The sequence below is a fragment of the Manduca sexta genome, chromosome 4 (genome assembly GCF_014839805.1).
Source record: "Manduca sexta isolate Smith_Timp_Sample1 chromosome 4, JHU_Msex_v1.0, whole genome shotgun sequence".
Classification (NCBI taxonomy): domain Eukaryota; kingdom Metazoa; phylum Arthropoda; class Insecta; order Lepidoptera; family Sphingidae; genus Manduca; species Manduca sexta.
The window spans coordinates 4,124,599-4,146,733 of record NC_051118.1 but is presented as its reverse complement, the minus strand read 5'-3'; the positions used below and the strand labels follow the sequence as shown (position 1 = coordinate 4,146,733).

The 22,135-nt window shown below is 39.2% G+C and overlaps 1 protein-coding gene across 1 annotated transcript; it reads right to left on the bottom strand.

Annotated features, from left to right (window-relative positions):
* Positions 1–4,421: 4,421 nt before the first annotated feature.
* LOC115443003 (exportin-2) lies at positions 4,422–20,886 on the bottom strand. The gene is made up of 19 exons (XM_030168271.2): positions 20,621–20,886; positions 18,614–18,759; positions 17,877–18,069; positions 16,516–16,661; positions 15,616–15,813; positions 14,738–14,908; positions 14,252–14,381; positions 13,870–14,033; positions 13,255–13,441; positions 12,462–12,562; positions 11,741–11,927; positions 10,765–10,921; positions 10,216–10,307; positions 9,446–9,669; positions 9,045–9,142; positions 8,229–8,396; positions 7,628–7,790; positions 6,898–7,042; positions 4,422–6,309 (listed from the first exon to the last, which is right to left on the bottom strand). The coding sequence occupies exons 1-19, from the start codon at positions 20,703–20,705 to the stop codon at positions 6,155–6,157; spliced, it is 2,910 nt and encodes a 969-aa protein (XP_030024131.2). The 5' UTR covers positions 20,706–20,886; the 3' UTR covers positions 4,422–6,154.
* Positions 20,887–22,135: the final 1,249 nt, after the last annotated feature.

The following is a 22,135-nucleotide window of genomic DNA, read 5'->3' as shown; positions in this document are numbered from 1 at the left end:
GAATAGTTTCTTGAACGTTTTTCTCGATAGCGGTAAAGCCACTTTTGTATTGTTTTGACCGAACGACGAACGAAATGAGTACCAACTCCAACTGGAGCAGCGAGGACTACGAAATTTTAATAGATTTCGTACATACCCATGAGTGCGAGATGCTTGCGAGTACTATACTAGTGCTCATTCACAAATCAATGGATGAGCATCCAGGCTGTCATGCAGGCATGAAGTAGACTGCATCTACTTGAATGAGCAAGGACAAAATATATAATTAATTTCGCGAACATCTATGTATTACCTGTTAAAAATAAATAATATTAAATAAACAAAGCATAAATTAAAAATATTATTGTATTGACTTAGGAATCTACTTAATAAGTATACATAGTTTTTTTTTTTTCGGGCTTATTCAATTTTTGTGCCTGTTGTATGGTTTGTAACTCAAATCATCCTTTATGTGGTAAGTAATCAAATAATACTAGTGTTAGGCGAAACTATTCTCTGAATTTCTCATCATTGCTTTGTAGACGGCGACGTACTAAAATCTCAACCAGAGCTTTACCTCCTTATTCATAGACGTTATATATCTAAGGACGGAGCATTGCTGTGATAACAAGTGTTTCTCAGCTCTGTTTATCTGACAGTTTTCTGTTGTTCAGCTTTGTTTATCTGACAGCCAACTAGATTCAAGTTGTATCTCAATATTAGCCAATCACATTGGCCCTACGTCTACGCACTGCGAAGGCTGCCATGCCGACAGCATTGAGAAACAGTCTTGTTACCACAGCAAAGATAGGGCTTGGATAAATAACATCTATGAATAAGGGGGTTAGACTATTATTGATGCTTCATGTGCTTATTGCCTTGAACCTGGAAATTAGTAACTTTCAATATGAATCGAATTACTCCTACGCAAATGTCGGCCACGGCGGCCAATCTCATCGAAGATCAGTCAAGTATGCAGTAGATTTTATAGTGCATAAGTGTGTGCGCAATACACAGGTGCACTCTTATAATCCGCTAGGACGACAATACGACATGACTGGAAAGATATCAGGAGCAGGACCATCGGCTTTACGTGCTATCCGAGGCACGGGAGTTATCACACTACCAACTTGCCGACTCTAAGCTGCGTCTGAGTGATTTTTAAGATGGAAATCCAATTCAACGCCAATTATTTTTGGCCCAACCCGGGATGCGAACCCTGGACCTCAGCGCAGTAGTACTCGTTCAATACAACGAGACAGTCAATGTAACAAATAGAAAGTGTAACACTACCGTTTTGTGTCGTTATGCATAAATCTGTATTTTAAAGACACAACAGCTTTTATATGGTCTAATGAAAAACCCTAATCTCAGTATTCGTTGTGAAGCTTTGAATCAAAAAACACATTAGCGAACACCTATAACGTACTTTATTAGAAGTTAACACAAACTGCTAATCAGATTTACTGCCAAATACAATTAGCAACCCTAATTGCCTTTTCGATCCATATCCAAAATGGACCAATCAAAACAGATTTAAATAAGCTCAGAGTTTCTTGTCCGTTCTTCTTTGGCGAGTACTGCTTTCCGAATTTATGGTAGAGTTAATATTGACGGAATCTAAATAATGTATAACATTTTACGGATTCAAATAAATCATTTCATTACAAAAGGCTTGTTTTGATCGGTTTAGCCGATTCGTACATAGCACAGCATTACGCAGCATAGAATGGGAAGGTGTGCTGTTACGTAGCTTCTAAATATTTCTCTTTACATTGAAAAATGAGTATTGCAACACAGAAAACGCATTCATGTACAGCGTTACCGATCACGCGCCTACGTGCAGAGAAACATGAGACACCGCGCGTGAGTGGCGGGCGAGATGCAAAGTATGGCACACCGAGCAGTAGCATAGCCAGCCCGAGCTGGCTTCTTTGTTTACTTTATCTTTCATTTATTTTATGTTCAATATAAATTGTCTTTGTTTAATTAAATATTCTCATGTACCTTGACTTATCATAAGTGCAACTATGTTCGCCTACGTGATGAATAAAGTATTTTATTTTTAAAGTACTATCACCACCGCGAGCTGCTGTAAAATAGGCCTCTGTGTGACCGCATACTATACTGAAGCTCGGCGCGTTTATACCAAGACATCTGCATGATACAGATCTGCACTTCCGCAACCACGCGCGTTTCCACGCACCCCGCAGCGTGGAGCGGGGCAGTGTGAATCGCAGTATTTCGGGATCCTTATCCTGGAAACCTATTCCAATCTCAAGATAACACAAACTCGAAACAGTACCAATCCCAATCTAGAAGTCATTGTTACTCTTGACCAAATCGAGTCCATTATGGAATTGAAATTGAAATCGAGTATCTGTGTGGCCATATTTAAGACAATACACGATCTACCAAAATACTATAAATAGTTTGGAACATATAATTTTATTTTGAACATAAATATTGTAGAGCGTCACATAATTATCGTGTTTTCGAACTGTCCTAAATTTCAAATGAAATCGAGTGTCAAGAGTAAGGCCGCGGATCGAAAATTATGTCGGGATCGTGTGTTGACCGTTAGAGGTAATTGGCACACAAATATATTATATCTTGGACCACAGGCTACTTTTAAAATCAATAATTTCTTCCGATGAGAAAATAACAGAAATTGCAGATTTTTAAGTAGATGGTGCAGGCGTCTTACATACAGCCTTTTAAGGTTTTGTAGCTAGAAATGATTAGTTGGATATATAAAAAACTCGAGTCTGAAATAAGACCACCTCAAATGTAAAAATGCCAATTTAATACCTTAAATAAATAACACAGCATACATTAACAATATTGTCGTTCCAAACATTACCAACATGAAATTCAATCCCACATTTAAAGTTACCTTATAATTATCTACCACGGCCGTGTCGTGTCCGTGCCGAGCCGAGACCCAGCGCTAGTAGGAAGTCAGAACGTCCACAATACTATACATTCAGGAGCAGGGTGGGCTCTGACTTAATATGCAATAAAAATAAGCGAAAACAGACCAAGCATTGCTTGAGTGTTAAGAACAGCTACCTTCCACAATGTTAAACATTCAAGAGGGCATGAGAAGGAGACGTGAATAAATGTACAGTCTCCCATAAATTAACGTATACACGAGAAAAGACGAAACATAGTATCAATTAAAAGATAATATCAAAAATTTTACTAACATACATACATTCATTTGGGTCTTACATGACACATTTATTAAACCTACAAAAAATCATCAACTATGAGATTAAAATCAGATAGATAATCTTTACACTCCATTCCATTGGACAAAGTACACAAAACATTAGGTAACGAATATTCTATTTGAATCCTTGGTCAAAGTACACAAAATATTAGGTAACGATATTCTATTTCAATTTTTGATCACGTGACGTGAAGCTACACGGTCTCGCCACGGCCCGGACACGGCACGGCCGGTATAAAGTTGCCACATGCTTGCACGTAGCCCCATATAGCATATACATACAAAAAATGTTTTATAAGTGTTTAAATTGTATATATACGTCAAACTAACAAGTCTTAAAGTGGCGAAAGGTGAAGTTTTACGAAAGGTTACCCGACACAAACTATAGATACTAATATACATAAATACTTACTGGTGGTAGGTGAGGTCTCTCATATGTGAGAGTTCGCCTGGGTAGGTGCCACCGTAATGTCCATTTCTGCCACCAAGCAGCAGTGTGTAGTCACTGTTGAGTTCCGGTTTGAAAGACATTGTAGCCAGTGTAACTACTTGAGTTAATAAGACTTAAGGTGGTAGCTCAATGTCCATTTTCATACATTTTGTTTCGGCTTTAATCTGGGTAACTAAACAAGTATTGGCAAGTAAAGAATTTAAATTCACGTCTAGTTAGTGATTAGTTCTCGCAGTTGAAAGAAAAACGTAAAAATAATTAATAATCATGGATATTTCTGCCTTTAAAATTTCGTCATATTAAATTTTAAAGGCCGAAATATCCATGATTGATGAAGCCGAAACAAAATGTATGAAAATGGACCTTGAGCTACCACCTTAACATTTCATTTCTCAGAATGGCGAGCGCAGTGGAATACCAATAAATACTTAGTAATTCAAAGTGTTGGATGGTGTTACTGTTTACGGGCGGTTGTATCGCTTACTATCAGGCAAACGGTGGACTCGTCTCGTCATTCAAAGCAATAAGAAATATACCTGCAAATCGTTCTTATGACAATTAGATTTTACATATATTACGAAAGGGAAGCCTGTAGAAGTCGGGTTTTTTTTTTTTTTGGGGAACTGCCGTGGTTATCACCGGGGGTATCCCGCTAATGGTGTACAGGCGATCCCCCGGCTTAGCAACCACGGCAGCCCCTGATGATGACAATTAGATTTTACATATATTACGAAAGGGAAGCCTGTAGAAGTCGGGTTTTTTTTTTTTGGGGAACTGCCGTGGTTATCACCGGGGGTATCCCGCTAATGGTGTACAGGCGATCCCCCGGCTTAGCAACCACGGCAGCCCCATGATGAATTGGTGGGCCCTACCGCTATCATTGGAGGTTCGGTAGCCTCTAGCTAGGCGGTCCCAGGGCCCGGGAGGAAGAAGGGAGGGGATAGAGGGGAGGAAGGGAAGGGGAAGGAAGAGGAGTTATCAGGATGGTTGGAAGGAAGGGAAGGGAAATGTTTACGAACCCTTAGAGAGACCTCAATGTGAATTTAGCAACCAAGAGGCATACGCGCGAGCTGTGCGCCTAGGGTCGCGGCAAATGTGCCCCATGCATGGGCGTGCATTTGGTGTGGAGACCAAGCGCACAAGAATTGCCTCTGGGGAGGGGGTAGAAGTCGGGTTATATGAACCCTTCGCCACTGCTGTTTTATGATATCCTAGTACATAAATGGCAATGACAAACATACCTTTAGTAAATGGTTAGTTATTTTTAAACAGAATTATATCGAGATTTAGTATACGTAGGATCTTATTGTAAAAATGCTTGTTGGCTTCGGCCACTGACCTTAACGCAATGCAAAATCGTTTTTACTTCTAGGTTTTATAGTTGCCTAATCTAGCCAACAGATGCCAGGGATGGCGAACCAGTGGCACGCGTGAGTGGTGGTACGTGACGAAATAATTCGGACACGCGAATAATATGTCAATTAAAAATATAGGGCACGCGAATCGTGAATCAAAAATATAGTTGGATCATAAAAGTCACCTAAAAGGGGCATTAGGATAGATAAAACTGGTCTCTGACTGACACGTTACCGGCCATCTATTTTTATTATGTACTAGCTGACCCGACAGACGTTGTCCCGTCTTAACTATGAATTTGCAGCGGGCATTCTGTCAATCGCTGACAGTTATTTCGAACAATTGACAGTTATATAAAATTAATATTTTCGTTAAGTTTTCTTAAATTTTCTAAATTACTGCGCAATTTTTTGATTTTTCATTTCATAAGAACCTTATCCTGACAATAACACAACAAAAAAAATGTGATATCGGTCCAGCCGTTCACGCGTGATGGCGTGACCAAGGGAAATAGGGATTCATTTTTATATATATAGATAACGGCACGTTAACCATTAAAGGTTTGCCATCCCTGCAATACATATTTCAGTTTAGTTAGACCTTCAGTTACAATTCACTAACACAAGACGTTCACCGTACCTAATCGCAAAAGCGAATTGTGAGCATATCTAAACATTATAACGAACAGTACTTTAAGAATTTTGTAGTAAATTATGTATTGTATTCAAATCGCGTCATCAGTGCGTCTAACCGCCATTTTTAATAGACGATCTCAATCCCTTTTTTCGATCTATCTCAAAATTTGGACCAATCAGAATAAAATTTTTATTGACATGCTTACAAATGAGTTTTGATTGGTTCTGCTCGGAATCAGATTAATGATTGTGATTGAGATCATTTATTGAAAACGATAGTAAAATTTGCATATGCTGTAATACATAAATTCTCGTAAAGATTCACAAATTCCCACCAAGTCACATGGAAAAATGCCCATAATACGCTTCCAAATTCGTTACATCTCTTGCTATTTCCATCTCCATTCCAATTAGATAAGAATAGTTTGCCGATGATATATTTACAATCAAGTCATAATTCACAAAGTTCAGTCCGAGGGTTCACGCGACGCTGGTCTCTCAGCAGACCTGCACGCCGTAGGTGTTGAGGTAGAGCTGCAGCGTGTTCCGGTATGGTTCGTCAAGTGCGGCGAGCCGCGGCGGGTAGAGCCCAGGGTTGGCGCGACACGCCTCCCCGAGCCGCTCCGCGAGGTACCGCTTCGTGTCTGAGATGCCTGAGGATAACATCAGTAATTATTTCATATTTCAAGCTTTATTTACCAGTGGCGAAGGGTGACATTTCCGAAACGTAACCCGACACAACTATAGGTACTACTAATATGTAAGTGCGGTATGCAAATCGTTCCAATGATAAATTTTACATAAGTTACGAAAGGGAAGCCGGCAGGCATCAGGTTACATGGACCCTTCGCCACTGTTAATATAATGTCAGCCCTGTATTATATACTGTCCCTACTGGGCACGGGCCTCCTCTACTTCTGAGAGGGATTAGGCCTTAGTCCACCACGCTGGCCTAGTGCAGATTGGTAGACTTCACACACCCTTGAAAATTCCTAATAGAGAATTTCTCAGGTATGCAAGTTTCCTCACGATGTTTTCCTTCACCGTTAAAGCAAGCGATAATTCACAAAGAATACACACATATTTTTTTAGAAAAGTCAGAGGTGAAGAAGAAGTCAGAATTCGTCTCGGCAGTCCGTTCCACAACCGACTAGGCTATAGATATAGTTCGGTGAAACGGCAATACTACCGGAGAGATCAGGCGCAGGATCCACGTGTATTTTTAATAAATGAGTACTTACTCGCTAGCGGATCGTCGGCGACTCCCTTGGCACAAGTGAGCTGTGCGTACTGCGCCTGGTAGCCGGGCGTGTCGTCCACCTCGATGAAGTGGTCGTCGGGCAGTGTCGACTCGTCAGTCGGCAGCTCGAACAGCGAGATCAGGGCCTGGGGAATATGTCAATTATGAATACAGTATTTTTTGTAAAACAGCGGCAATCTCGCAGGTCTAGATAGCTACATGATCACTTTGACTAATTAAAACCACGTACTCGCTTTTACCTCTGCTAACGTTGAGCCCAAAATAATCCATGAATAATGAATATTTTCAGCAAAACTCCCGGTTTTGCTTTTGATTCTTTTTTTACCATTTTGACTCCACCACTCTGATTTATTTACCATTTTATACTTTAGTTCGAATATGACGTGTGCATGAGTGTATTTCAGATTGGAAGTGTGATATTACCGCTGCAACGAATTCTTTTAGAGTTGTAGTATTGACATTAGAGTGTGTAAAATTAAAATATTTTTTATCGATATTAATTTGTTCTAAATTTACACTTTTCTGTTTTACATATTATCATATACATTTCATTTAGTAAAGCGACGTCAAAATGACTCTGCATAAATAATCTTATATATCCATTACTAAGTACGGGTATGTTCGAATACAGAGAGGATTTAAATCTTAGTCCACACCGGATTACTGCAGGTTTACAGACTTCTCACAGTTGCGATACTGTTATGTATTACCTGCATGAGGCGCGGCCAGGCGGGCGCGAGCGCGCCGTGGCGGAAGTGCTGCGAGTCGGTGAGCATGCGCACGCAGCCCGCCGCCGCCGCGCGCCGCTCCAGCGCGCCGCCCACGCGCTGCAGCTCCGGCACCAGCACGCGCTCCATGTACATGCCGAACATGCTGCCCGCACAAACAACTCACATACCGTTTATGTTTCAAACAGACCGGCATAATATTGCCGGCGTGCGAGGGTTAATCAGTTCTCGTATCGATACTCTAAACGCCACTCCATTTACCACCAGTATTGGAGTGACGTAGCTGGGTTACCAGGGAACCAGATACAAAAAACCGGTCCTACTTTTTAGATGTTACATGCTTTATAATTATAAAAATGTGAATAAAAATTATTAGTGAAATAAGTAAAATTATTTGTTGTTCGAATGAATAAATAGGTTATAACAGTGACGTTTTGGTTGGTATTTTAGTTCAGATTTGGAAAAAATAGTTTATATGGACGTCCGTGTCTATAGAACATACGTCAATGTTCTTGGACGGTAAAAATCCTCACCCTAGAGTACCACATGAAACACGCCTCTACTAACAGTCACAACCACTCACTTGGTCTGCACGGAGTCTATAACATCGATGAGCGGGTCCGCGCCGAACTGCGTCGCGTAAAACCCGAGGAACGCGATAAGCCCGCGCACGTACTTCGTAGTCTTGGACGAGGACAGCCGTTGAAACAGCAGCGTCATTATCTGCTTCACATACGGCTCCATTACAGACCTGCAAACAATTTATTTTATTGCTTTGAATGACGAGACGAGCTTGCCGTTCGCCTGATGGTAAGCGATACGACCACCTATAAACAGTAATACCATCCAACACTCGCTCGCCATCCTGAGACATGAGATGTTAAGTCTCATTATGTCCAGTAGTTACACTGGCTACAATATCCTTCAAACCGGAACACAGTGACTACACACTGCTGCTTGGCGGCAAAAATAAGTTCGCGTATGTACAAATCGAAAGGTGTATAGTAGCTGCATGGCGACGTAAGCAAATACACAACGAGCATCGACTTAGGAATAAGTGCCGTGCACGTAATTCCGTGATCCCGGAACGCGACACACGTACGAGAGCCTCTATGGCGGGTTTTAACACGTAAGCGGTGGTCGCTGTCCAGGCGGATATAAAATATATTCTATCACCAGCAATAATTTATGCGTACTTTTTATTTTATACTGCATTACACAAAGTATAGTAGTATATTTCGACTGGTGAAAGCATAATTAACTAAAATGACATTTTTGCGACACTAACTTTTATACAGATTTACAATCAGCACTTTTTTCTACGTTTTTTTTAAACTAGTTAAAATATTTCGAAAAAAAAAGTCGCTCAAGTCAATTAGCTTTTCGATAGTGTACTTACATTCCAAACTTGTACAACATGGTCTGTATCAAATAGAATCCTTCGTGGTCGTTAGTTTTGGACGCGATCAGCTTCTGGAACACGCCCAGCATCGCGTTCTGGAAATAATACGCATAATTAAAATTGAATTAATGGTGTTTATGTAAAGATTGTACGGGCGAGGTAATATCAGTGATATTGTGTTGTGAAATGATAGTCTCATTGCTGAATAGTATTCCACTATTGAAAGGTTTAAGCCTCCCAGGATGCTGGCCTAGTGGGCTAGTCAGTAAATAATGTTGCAGTTATTTTTTTTAAGGCCTGTATGTTTTTTTAAATGTATCTGCCTTTACAGGATGAAAGGTAACATCCGTAAGTTATTCAAAGGACAGCTGGGGATGTGTGGTACGAGTAGCAGGTACCAGTCTCCCGGAGCTGATGACGAGCTGCGGCCGGGCGGCGACGAAGGCGCACAGCAGGCGCACGAGCGGGCGCACGTTGGCGGCGCGCTCCCACAGCGCCGGCGCCACCACGCACGGCAGCAGCGCGCCGTACGCGTCGCCGTCGCCCGCGCTGTCGCCGCCACTGCCAGCGCCGCGCAGCTCCAACAGCAGCGACAGCATTTGGAACACGTACGGCATGAACTCTGGAATGCAATACGCCCATGGTTACAAATATAAACACTACAAATTATTTTCGAATCCATGCGTGAGCTCCGAAGAATCGTGAATCTCGGAACGGGGCGGACGCATACGCCCGACCGCTCCGCGCACGAACACTTACAAATGTTGGCCGAACGTGGCAATACATCATTAACGATGAATACCTTATTTCAAATTTGCAACTCATAATTTTACAAACTTGACATAATCCCCAATGTTCTTTCGTTCTGCATAATTAATATTTTAAGTTAGTAGAATACCCTTTAGTTGTCACTAAAGAGAATAATCAAATATATTAATAAATTTACTTTTTTACGTCTGCACAAAAATAACGTAAACAATAAATTAATCTAAAAAAATATTGCTTTATTTCACCGACTGACTATATAAAAGCAATATCGATCAAGTCACTGTATGTATATTTTAATGTAAAATTGTAAAATCACTATTCATATTTGCATTAAATAAATATCCTTCTTGCTAAAAGACAATATTCATATCATAGTTTTAGTACTTCAAATAGATATTACCTTGCACATCGTTCTGCAATATCTCCTGGAATATCGGGAACAGTGCGTCTTCGAACGCCGATATTGCATTAGGGTTAGATTTCGTGACCAAACTGAAAAAAAAATGACACTTATTACAACAATATAGAGTTCACAATAATCGGTATGAGTTAACTCGTACTAAAGTCAAAGTATCCGCGCGGTTGCCGCGAGTCACGATAAATATTAATGAAAAAAAACGCGTGGCTGGAACGCGGCAAACTGACCACACTCTTAGGTATTTTTTGCACAGCAAGTCACTTCCACTGCACCTGATGGTAAGTGGAGTAGGGTCCAGATAGTGACTGCCGAGAGATGATTACTCCTCAACAGTCGACACAATTATGCGGGCCTGTTTGTTTTCTACTTCAGCATTGTTTGTGTTATAGCAATTCTTAAAGATTTATAAAATAGAGTAACTGCCGAGCTGCGGGCCCGCAATATTAGCGTGGCACTACGCGGCTAATGTGAAGGCGCCCTAATATTATTTTGTATGGGTGCATAGACAAAACACATAATACAAATACTCACGATACGGCCAAAGACAACGTTTCGAAGAGATAATGGTTGAAGTGCGGCTTGCACGGGTTCTTGGCGACGACTGCCAACATTTGGGCCAACTTCGGCAGCGCGTCGCCGAGGTACGGCAGCGCAGACTCCTGCAGACACGCCAGCGTGCGCAAGATCGCTGCGAACACATAGGGCGGGTATTAAGTGGATATTAAAGTTGTACTAATAGCACACACACATATCACACCTTTATCCCCAAAGGATATGCGAATGTGCAAACCAACTATACCAAAAAATATTTTGTAATTCAAAGTGTTGAATGGTGTTTTTACTGTTTATGGGCGATCGTATCGCTTACCGTCAGGCGAACGGCAAGCTCGCCTTGTCATTCGAAGCAATAAAAAGAAACCTGAAACTCAATGACAAAAAGGTAATTTATGGTCCGTCCTATAATATAATAGGAGATGAGTGTATCACCGTGTCAGCCACAAATCCCATACTTCGGGTTAATATTGATTGGAAAACTCAATACCAAACTTAGTTGATAAAAAATGTCTTAAAATTTAATATTTGGGCATTGTAGGTTTGTTAGAAATAAACTCAGAAACAACTGAATTTGGATGTAATTTAGCACATGGGTAGACCATTTCTTGGGTTAATATATAGGCTTTTGTTCCGGTAATTTACTCCCACGGAAAAATAACTTGTATAGCGGGAAGGGTTCGTCACGTGGGCCGAGGCGCGAGCAATATTAAGCAAAGAAAATATAAAATAGATATGAATAGTTACCTCCTTATTTATAGACGTTTATTATCTGAGGACGGAGATTCTTGCGAAAGTCTGTTGTCTACGTAGACATAGGGCCGTTGTGATTGGCTTGAGATACAACTTTAATCTAAATGGCTGTCGGATAAACAAAGCAGAATAACAGACTTGTTATCACAGCATTACTCCGTCCTTAGATAAAGAACGTGTATGATTAAGGAGTTAGTGTTACCTTTCATGACGTACTCGTTGTGGTCGGCGGGCGCGGAGTGGTCGCCCAGCGCGGCGAACAGCGCGGCGAGCAGCGCGGGCGCGTGCGGCTGCAGCGCCTGCCGCGGCACCATGCCGCCCGCCACCAGCTTCTCCGCCGCGCACGCGCCGTACGTGCACACCACGCCGCGCCCGCCGATGTGCTGGATCTGGACGCAATACATTTACAACTCCTTCCCATCATTCCGTTTGATTCATTTCTTTGTAGGTTAAGAGTAAGAATCAATCAGTATTTCCTGAAATACGCTGAGCTTCATCGATTGATGTTATAAATTGCACGTAACTGCCAGTACTGGATACAAGGGTTAAAGTAGTGAATGTAAGAACGGGATGGTCTCGGGAACGAATTTTAACAAAATTATAATCAGCCCTTTAATTTTCAATATCTGGATTTTAGACTTAATCGTTATCATCTCTCAATTTAACTTAACTGATACGTAGGAATACAACATTTCATAACATTTTCCATCGATTATGTTTTACGAACACGATGAAATCAACATTAAAAATACCAATCCTTCTAAAATGTGACAAAACACAAACGACACGAACATCAGAATCGCTAAACTGTCATGAATGTGATTTGTCGAGATTCCACCACGTGAGGCACGCGTCAAGCTCTCGACCAATCACAATCGATGCCACGTTGTATGGGCTGTAAATGTTTGAAATTTTATACTCACGATGAGCGGGAATGCTGTGACGATGAGATCCTTGGGGAGGATCGATCGGAACGTCATAAAGAACTTGATGGCGTCCGCCTTGAGGACCGGCAGTTCGTTCGCTGCAACAAATTTATATGTAAGCATATCAGTAACCACAGTGACTTTATCATAAAAGTCTGAGATTCGTGTTTCGAATGATTATCTTTGGCGCCAGCTACCAGACCCTACAGGGCAAATTAGAATTAAAGACGCAGACGAATGAGCCGCTGTACTTAGTAATAGCCGCTTTGTCGTCACTTGTGATAAAATTTAAAGCGGTCTTGTCCGTGAGACCGTACTTTATTAAACTCGAGCTCGTGATGCCATGATGATAATATAAAAAGTTAAACTTTATTAAAATGTTAGAAAGCAATTTATTGCAAATAAATATAAACATTCAGTAGGACTAAACAGCGAACACAATGGCTGCCGGAACAAAAGGGGGAGCCTACACACAGGACATTTTTTTTAATATGGGCATGGCAATGTGACCCTACTGTACCTTACGGTACGTGAAGTGGGGTTCAATAGACTGTCGACTGACGAGATATATGTACCTCTCAGCAGTCGACACAATTAAGCCGGCGTGTTGGAATCGAATATACATAAGCTGATCCCGAAACGCAACACACGTGCGCCCCTATGGCGGCCTATAGTATACAAAACATATCCTACCACCAGCAAGTTCTTTGCATTTCGATAATTCTTATGGGTATTACTAAGTTCGTTTTACATTAACATTAAGAATAAGTGTAAGCTGGTGTGTACGCACGGTCCCGCTGCAGCTCGGGCAGCGCGTGCGCAGCGGCGAAGGCGGCCACGTCCACGAGCGGCGACGCGCGCGTCACGCCCGCCGCCAGCGTGGAGCCGCGCGCCGCCAGCGACGTCACCAGGTACATGGCCGCGTCCTTGCCGCGCCACGCGCCCGAGCCCTCCGCCTCGAACTTCGCCAGCATCATCTGCAATCATTCATGTACCTCTTAGACCAGAGGTTGCCAAACTTTTTTCGCTCATAGACCCATTTCGAAATTTTACTGGTTCCCGTGGTAAGTGCATTACGTCTACCGCTGGGGCCACTGTACCTCTTACGATCCCTATCAATATTATCTACCCACATCGATAGTTGAAGTCAAGCCAAAACTTAGAACTTTACTATTAAACAAGATTTTTCGTGGACCCCAGCTTATGAATTGTGGACCTCAATTTTTTGGTCACGCCAAAGTAGACCCCCGTCAAGTGTCCTTCGGACCCTTGGGGGTCCACTTGGACTACTTTAGGGATCAATATCTTAGACCATCTAGAAAGGATATGTCTTATGCTTATGCGCTGTTGTTACGAACCAAAAATTATATCACTTTTAAAAGTCCATCCTGTATAACAATCATACCTGAACATATTGTCCGAATATATGCATCATCTTGTCCTCGAAGTGTGCTGCGAGTGACTTGACGAGGTCGCAGGCGGCGCGCCTGCGTGTGTCCACGTCAGAGCCCTCTATGTCGCGCCGCACGTACTCCTCCGCGTTGTCCTCGAATAGTTCCATGTCTGACTCTGGAAACCATTGATAGTGAGGTATATAGGCAAGTTGGTAATCAAATGGAGATATTAGTGTCATATTGTAATTTGTTGTGGAATGGAGGTATAAATCTATCAATGACATCATGTAACTTCATATTATTGTATAGCATTATGAGATGGATACTAAAAATGTAAAAAATATGTATATTTGATTAACATAATAATTTGAAATAAAATATATTTCTGCTCACCCCTAAACTCCATGTTGGGTATGACAACTTTCTCGCATATACTGCTCAGTGTGGCGGGGTCTTCAAACAGACTCTTGTACGTGTTCTTTTCGGCCACTTTAGCCAAAAATGTTAGCGCGTTCGACACCAACTGAAACGAAAATTTTATTTTTATGAAGACTTTATAAAAATATTGTGGTAGAGGTTTTTTTCGAAAGAAAATACCATTATGTAACAAACGTTGTGCGTTAGTCCTTCGTACCTTAGTATGTTATGCTCAATTTTACACACAAACACGCACACGCATCCACTTTCACACACGTACACACATACACCTGCACAGCACCTACATACGAAAGAAAGAAAAGAAAGAATAATTTATTATGTATTATTTATTGTATACGTGCACGCACGTACACACGCGCACGCACGTACATACGCACACGCACCTATACGCGCGCATGCACGTACACACGCGCCCGTAACTCTTCGGTAAGTCATACTAACCGCGTCGTACTTGGGCTGCGGGCCGGTGGAGAGCAGTATCTTCCACACGGCGGTGACGAAGCCGGCGGCGTGCGGCCCGAACTCCTCCTCGTACTTGAGCGCGTACAGCGCCGCGCACTCGCACACCTCCGTGCGCAGACGCTCCATTATACCGGGGTTCTCGTCGTCGCCCTGTAAACGATAAACAGATTATACTATCTCATGCTTTGTTGGCTACTTTCTAACCAAGAAGAGTATAAAGAGGAACTACATAATAAATTTAAAAAAATATATTTTTATATATGCTGTGGATAACGGTGCTGGTTGCGCATTTACAGATTCGTTTTTATTTATTTATTTTTTTTTTAGATTTTATAATGTGTAACCGTTTGTTATCCTAAATAAATAAAAAAGAAAAACTACATAATAAATTGAGGAATTAGAAATGGGTGAGTTTTGACTGTGAAAGATCTATGACAGCGGTTCCCTAAGTGTGCGCCGCGACGCCCTGGTGCGCCGTAGAAAATAAAGAGAGTCGCCGTGAGTCGATCCTTTAATTATTGGACACCGCAAGTATTGTCGTCAATTTTATATTATGGTGTTTTAATTTTCGTTTCGATCAGCCAAACCTAACTACTATTATTGTAGGTACCTATTTCCTTCGACTGTCTTCTTTAAATAGTTAGCTAGGATAGGGCGCCGTGAAAAAATGCTAAACTTGTAACTGCGCTGGGGGTTACAAAAATTGGGAACCCCTGATCTATTATATAGATGGAACTACAAGCAACACTTAATAATATAACACTACCTTATATTTTTAAAAATAATAATCTAGTTGCTGCCTCCTGTGGGATGCAGGCGAGACGTTATTTATGCAACAGCAATATAAAACCACTCACGTCATCAATCCCGGGCACTTCCACTTGCAACAGATGGAGCAAGTTCGGCATCCATATCGGCATGTTGTCCTCGAAGAACTCGGGCAGATCCTGGTAGTTGAGCGAGTAGAACACCTTGCATATCAGCACTAGCGAGCCGTAGATCACTCGCAACGCTTGCAGGTCCGACGCGTGCTTGTTAGTAAGGTCTAGTGTCGCCTGTAAGTATTCATATAATTGTGAAGTGGTGGCATAGTTGCGAGCGGAGTGAACTGCCGAGAGAATGTCTGCAAGTTCAAACCGAAAAGCGCACACCTATGACTTTTCTAAAGTGTGTATTCTTTGTGAATTATCGCTTGCTTTACTGGTGAGCAAAACGTCGTGAGGAAACCTGCATACATGAGAAGTTCTCTATAAGACTCTTTAAAGGTATGAAGTCTGCCAATTTGCACTAGGCCAGCATGGTGGACGTAGGCCTTATCCCTCTCTATAGTAGAGGCCTATAGCAGTGGGACTGTATATTATATAATGTATATTGTATTATATTACGTACTGAGAATTATCATTTGATTGCTAAACTATCCCAACTACTATGCTATACTTATAAAAATAAACCAATCATAATAAATCATTGCTGACAGTATTACAGTAAAAATAGACCAATCAGAACTGTTTGTTACATATGCTTACAGATAATATTTTTAGGTTATTTTTACCGCCAACCCCCCTCGTCAGTCGACACAATTATGCCGGCCTGTTGGAACCGGATATACACAGGCTGATCTGAGAACGGGACACACTTACGTGGGCCACTATGGCCGGTTATAACACCTTGTGTGGTCGCTATTCTGGCGGATATAAAATATATCCTACCACCCCTAAAGTATTGAATGAAGATAGCTAATAAAATATACAGCTTACCACAAACAGATCCGTGAGAGGCTTAGCGAAGTTCTCAAGCACATGTTTAATCTCTTCCCACAGTTTTTGCGATTTGAACTCGTATCTGTACTTTTTGAATAGAGAATGCGCTGTACGTAGGATGCCATTGATCACATAGAAATCTCCTGTAAAATACATTGTTTACAATTATTTCATTTCCTTTATTTCATAAGCCAAAGCCCAGTAAACAGCGGAAAAGCATAACTGACGTTTTTTTTTAAATATGCAAAGACTAAGGCAAGAATGACCAAATCCAATCAATTATAAGTTACTAGCCTAGATAAAGGTAAACACAGTAAGGCAATGCAGCATCACCGACTATAGCAATGGAGACTTCAGAATGACCCGTGATTTCTTTATCATTTTTTTATACTGATTTCATTGAATTTAACAGGTTCATATAATTATGCTAGCAAGGGATACTCATTTCTCAGTAATTAACGATATCTAGATTCATTTACTGAGGTGCAGTGACGCAAAAAACTAGATTTTTTTATAACTAGAGGAACTTTTTTTTTGCAATAATTTCTGATCTTTTTTTATCTTACTAATATAATAAATGCGAGACTTTCTGATAATATTTGGGTATTTGTATGTTTGTGAGAAGTAAACATAGAAACTGCTAAACAGATTTAGACATTATTCGGAACATATTTTTTTTAATTGCTTTGAATGACGAGACGAGCTTGCCGTTCGCCTGATACGACCGCCTATAAACAGTAGAAACACCATCCAACACCTTAAATTACAAAGTATTTACACATAGGGTACATATATCCTGGTAATTGGCTCCCATGGTAAATAACGAATTCATTAATCTATTTTTTTTAAATGGTGCTGACGTCCTAGAGCGGCTCTTTGAATCTAAGGAGACTTCACGCTGGCGAAGCCGCAAACAACACCTAGTATACAGGGTTATTTTGACATTGCGTTACTAAATGAAACCACATACTCGTCTTCACCTTTGCTGACATTGTGCCAAAAATCATCCATTCATAACTAATATTTACTCGAAAAATCCGGGTTATAGTTTCAGATTTTATGATCATTTGTAGTTTAGTGCGAATATGGTGTGTGCTTGGGTCTATTTCTGACTAAAATTATGATATTGTTGCTGGAACGAATTCTCTTAGAGTGCTAGTAGTGCTTTTAGGGCGCGTAAAGTTAAAATTACTTTTTATTCATATTTATTTTGTTCGAAAATTACACTTTTTTATTTTACATCTACGGCTCAAATAACTTATTGCAAAGTGTTGTTTCCAAGTAGATAAGTTTGTGGTTTCATGTAGTAATGCGATGTCAAAATGACCCTGTATAATACAAATTGTTTACTTTCATACCTGTAGCGAATTTCTCCACCATTTCCGGGATAAGACTGGGCCACTTCTCTGGAAAGTCATATTTGCCTATAATGGACACCGCATCACTGAATTGTTTCTGGATGGCTTCCGGAGACTTCAACATTAGGTTCACTATCAGGGTTTTGATTGTGGCTCTATCTGAAGCATGAATTCTGTCCACGCCATCTTCTTCCTAGAAATGAGCGACAAAGGTAAGGCTAGGTGGGCCATTAATATTAGTTGGCTTAAGTGTTGGAGTTAGTTTTTTAATTTTAAAATATACATTTGTTGATCTAAGTTTGTTTCCTCATAAAGAGATGATACATGATATAAATAATATTATGTTTTTAATTTATGGCATTCAAATTCTATTGGGCAATTAATAAAGAATTTAATGAAAAAATATTTTTCATCATACTTCTTAAATAAAATAAATTCGGAAATTTATGAAAATGTTTGAATGTTAGAAATAAATGCAACAACTGAATGCATTTCAGTGAAATTTAGCACACTGATAGATCATGCTTGAATTAACACATACACTCTTGGGAAATAATAAAATTATCAAATCAGAGTTTTTTAATAGATTTTATTTATTCATTATATATGAGGCTTTTGTAGCAGGAAAGGGTTTTCATACAGACGAATGGTGAGTAACACCTAGTCAAATCATATTGACTAATTATTCATAGACTTCCCTGTCAACCATTTAATAACATCAAAACTTTATAGCTCACCACAGGCCAATTCCTCTTGATGTAATTTTTGAAGGCTATTGAAGCCGCCACTCTGATGGTGAGATCGACAACATCCTTGTCAATCAGATGGAGTAACAAAATGGCATAATTCTGGTTCACCTCAACACTTTCCAGAAACTTCTCGGCTGAAATGGCAACAAATCAAAATAGTAAAGTAATGCATTACCGGTGGTAAGATATATTTTATATATTTGGCTGGATAGTGGATATACCATCGTACAAAAAGTGTTAAAACCCCCCTGGTAGCCTACCTAAGTGTGTCGCATTCTGGCAACAGCCCGAATATACCTGGTTCCAAAAACCGGCATAATTGTGTCGACTGCCGAGGGGTAATCATCCCTTGTCAGTCAAAATTCTATTGGAAACCACTCCACTTACCATCAAGTGCAAATATAAAAAATAAAATTGTACTCTAATTCCTCTTACAACAAAGTGAAAGATGGACATTGTAATTATGTATATTTTAGCATTTTCCAAATTCAATATGTGATATTTGTAACCAATATTACATATAATTTTGAACTTCACAACAATACATAATTTTAAATAGTCTGCAGTTTTATTTTAACATAACCAATGAGCATATATTTTTTTATAAATTATGTGTGCCAATAAGACAAGAAAGTTGTCTGCTAATCTAAGAGTTACCACGGCCTATAAATAGTATAGCCTGGTTCATTAAAGAAACATATCTAAAATGTCAGCGCTAATCGTGTTCTCTCACTTGCTCATTAGTGCCGTCTATACTCACTCACATGCGTATCTTAGACAAAGAAAATAATAAGTCTCGATTTGCTTTCACTGCTTTCATTCCATCTTAACACATTCACTGATTTTTGTGTTGAATTTGTTATTATAATTTTCTTTTATTTTTCCATAGTTACTTGTTTGTTATTGTTGTTGAGATGAAAACTAAGAAATGTTGAGAGAGGACCCCTACCATTTGATGATCCTGGTGAAGGATCATCTCGTAGGTAGTGTTAATGAATTAGTAAATGTTATATTCATTAATAATCATTGTAATGATTGAATGCTAATTAAATATTATTCATTGAAAAAAAAAACTTGGACCAGAAATTATACAGGGTCATTTTGACATTGCGTTACTAAATGAAACCACATACTCGTCTTCACCTTTACGGTCACTAACTTATTGTAAAGTGTTATTTCCAAATAAATAACTTTGTCAAAATGATCCTGTATATACTAGCTATACTATCTGCCAACCTAAGTAAAAGACACCATTTTAGATTTGTTTTTTAGTGTATAGGCTGATACATTCGCATTATTGTGGTGCAACATTTCTTATGTATTACTTACCTACTACAAATGTAAATCAACTATCACCATTATTAGATCAAGATCAATCTTGAAAATTTCCTTACAGATGACTCACCACTGATTCAATAAACAATCCCAATTAGTTTTTCAATCGATTGCGAAAATAGACCAATCGGAACAAAGTATTTTAGACATGCTTACAAATGACTTATTTACATTTTCATTGAAGATTATTATTGGGATATTTTATTGAAAATGGCCAGTATTGGCATTGGTTTATTCTAGAGGTCAATCCAAAGATAGCGACTGAATTAGTTTATGGAATTAGGTTATTAGTGTCTTACTTTCGAGATTTAAAAACTGCCATTAACTCTAGCTATATTAACACTTAAATTATGTTTACTTTATTTGCAACTATAAATTTACTTCTACTGAGTCGTTTTGGAATCTCTCGACTAAAAGTCGAAGATAAGAGGAGTTAAATGACTATAAATTACCTAATATTACAGCTATAACGGATATTGTGTGCAAATAACGTGTTTCAATTAAAATACAAATCAGAACCTTTGAGGTTATATGAAACAATATAGGTACTACGTATATTTGCAGTTTTATTTATTGAAACTAAAATACATAATAAACATAGTACGTTTATATATTTGTTCATCATAAAAAGCACAGTAATAAATTTGCGTAAAAACTTACCCGGCCTTCTAATGTTCGGATCTGGATTCAATGTTTGCTGCAAGTAATTTGCTAAAGTAGCTAAATTCTCTTCCGTAACATCCATATCTATTTATATTAAGTAGAAAAGTTTGTAATGATGTAGTATATTATTATTGTTTCATTAAATAAAATAAAAATTATTCATGGAACCACCGTCTGCTAAACGTATTTTTTGACTTTTCGAATGGTTGTCACATTTGTTTTTTTTTCTTCGTCTTTAGAGGACAGGCTATAGTCTTACGACCATACTGCCTAATCTTACGTTTGTCACATTTGAGGTCTAGCCAGAGTTTTTTTTTGGTTTAATTTCCTCCTTAAGGAGAAGGCAAAGACTCTCAGCCATACAGCCTAGTCTGTCTATTCTTTTATATGTCTTTTTTTTACAATTTAAATACCGGAACCATGTCTGTAATATTCTTGAATTATAAGGCGAAAGCCATGTCTGAAATCTAGCCAAAGAGTTTTTTTTTTCTATCCAAAGAAATGTATGTGTGGCTCCTATTCTATGGTTTCGTATTTTCTACTTTATTGATTGCGTATTTACAAACTTCAATGACCTTAGACAAAACGATTATTTATAAAATTATGAAAGAATTTTTTAGTCTTTACACTTTTAAAAATGCGCGTAAATTATAAATGTGAAATGTAAATTCATTTTATATAGCACTTATGATTGTTTTTGGTAATATAATATTTTTTTATATACCGTAGGATCAAATAAAATTTTCAAAAAAGTGTAAATTTTCAAATTCTGTATGTGGTAACGTCATTCTGTATGCAATTCACGGCAAACTGAATTTATAAACGAAAGTTTCGGCTATATAAACTCGGCTTTAACGTTCAAGGTAAATATTTCTGGGAATAAGTAACCTAGTAACACTGTTCGTCAAATTGGTCAAGTCGTCAAAATAAGCTTTACAATGTGTACCTTTTTAGATATTATCAGCCTAATCTGAGAGGAAAATCATCGTCTATCAAAAATGGAGTAACAATCTAAAAACCAGTGTAGCCAACTGTTTAAATTCCTGCCAGATATGGTAAGATAGAGTATTTTAAATCCAATTTGTCGTAATTGGTTGATAGGCGAAGGGGTAAAACGGGTAACAATAATATTTCTAGATTTTTTTTACGGTTTTTATAAAAGAAACTAAAAATGTTTGATAGTTTTATCCGATTTTTTTTCTGAATGGAATTGTAATACTATTGTTGGTAACACCGCTAAATATTGTTCTGAAGGACTGGTGTTCATGGATAGGAAATAATACAAAAAAAGTAATATGAAGCTTCAAGTAGGTACCAGTGTTATACTCCTCTTTGGTTCAAGGACAAGACGCCACCATTCGAGAATTGCTTTCACTCTAGTTTATTGGTCTCTGGCTTTCACAATTCGCTGACTGGTTAAAAAAAAGTTTTGGAGTTTCACTTTGAAGCTTGAGAGCTAAGTTGTGAGTCGTTTTCTGGAAAATCTATATTTAAGTAAAAATTCAAGGAGGC

What these genes read in the sequence shown, in the direction of transcription:
- LOC115443003 (XM_030168271.2), bottom strand. Translation starts at nt 20,705, where the DNA reads ATGGATGTTACGGAAGAGAATTTAGCTACTTTAGCAAATTACTTGCAG. An exon ending in TCACAGCATTCCCGCTCATC is followed by an intron (nt 11,928 to 12,461) that starts GTGAGTATAAAA and finishes TATTGCGTCCAG; the next exon opens with ATCCAGCACATCGGCGGGCG. An exon ending in TCATCAGCTCCGGGAGACTG is followed by an intron (nt 9,143 to 9,445) that starts GTACCTGCTACT and finishes TATTATTTCCAG; the next exon opens with AACGCGATGCTGGGCGTGTT.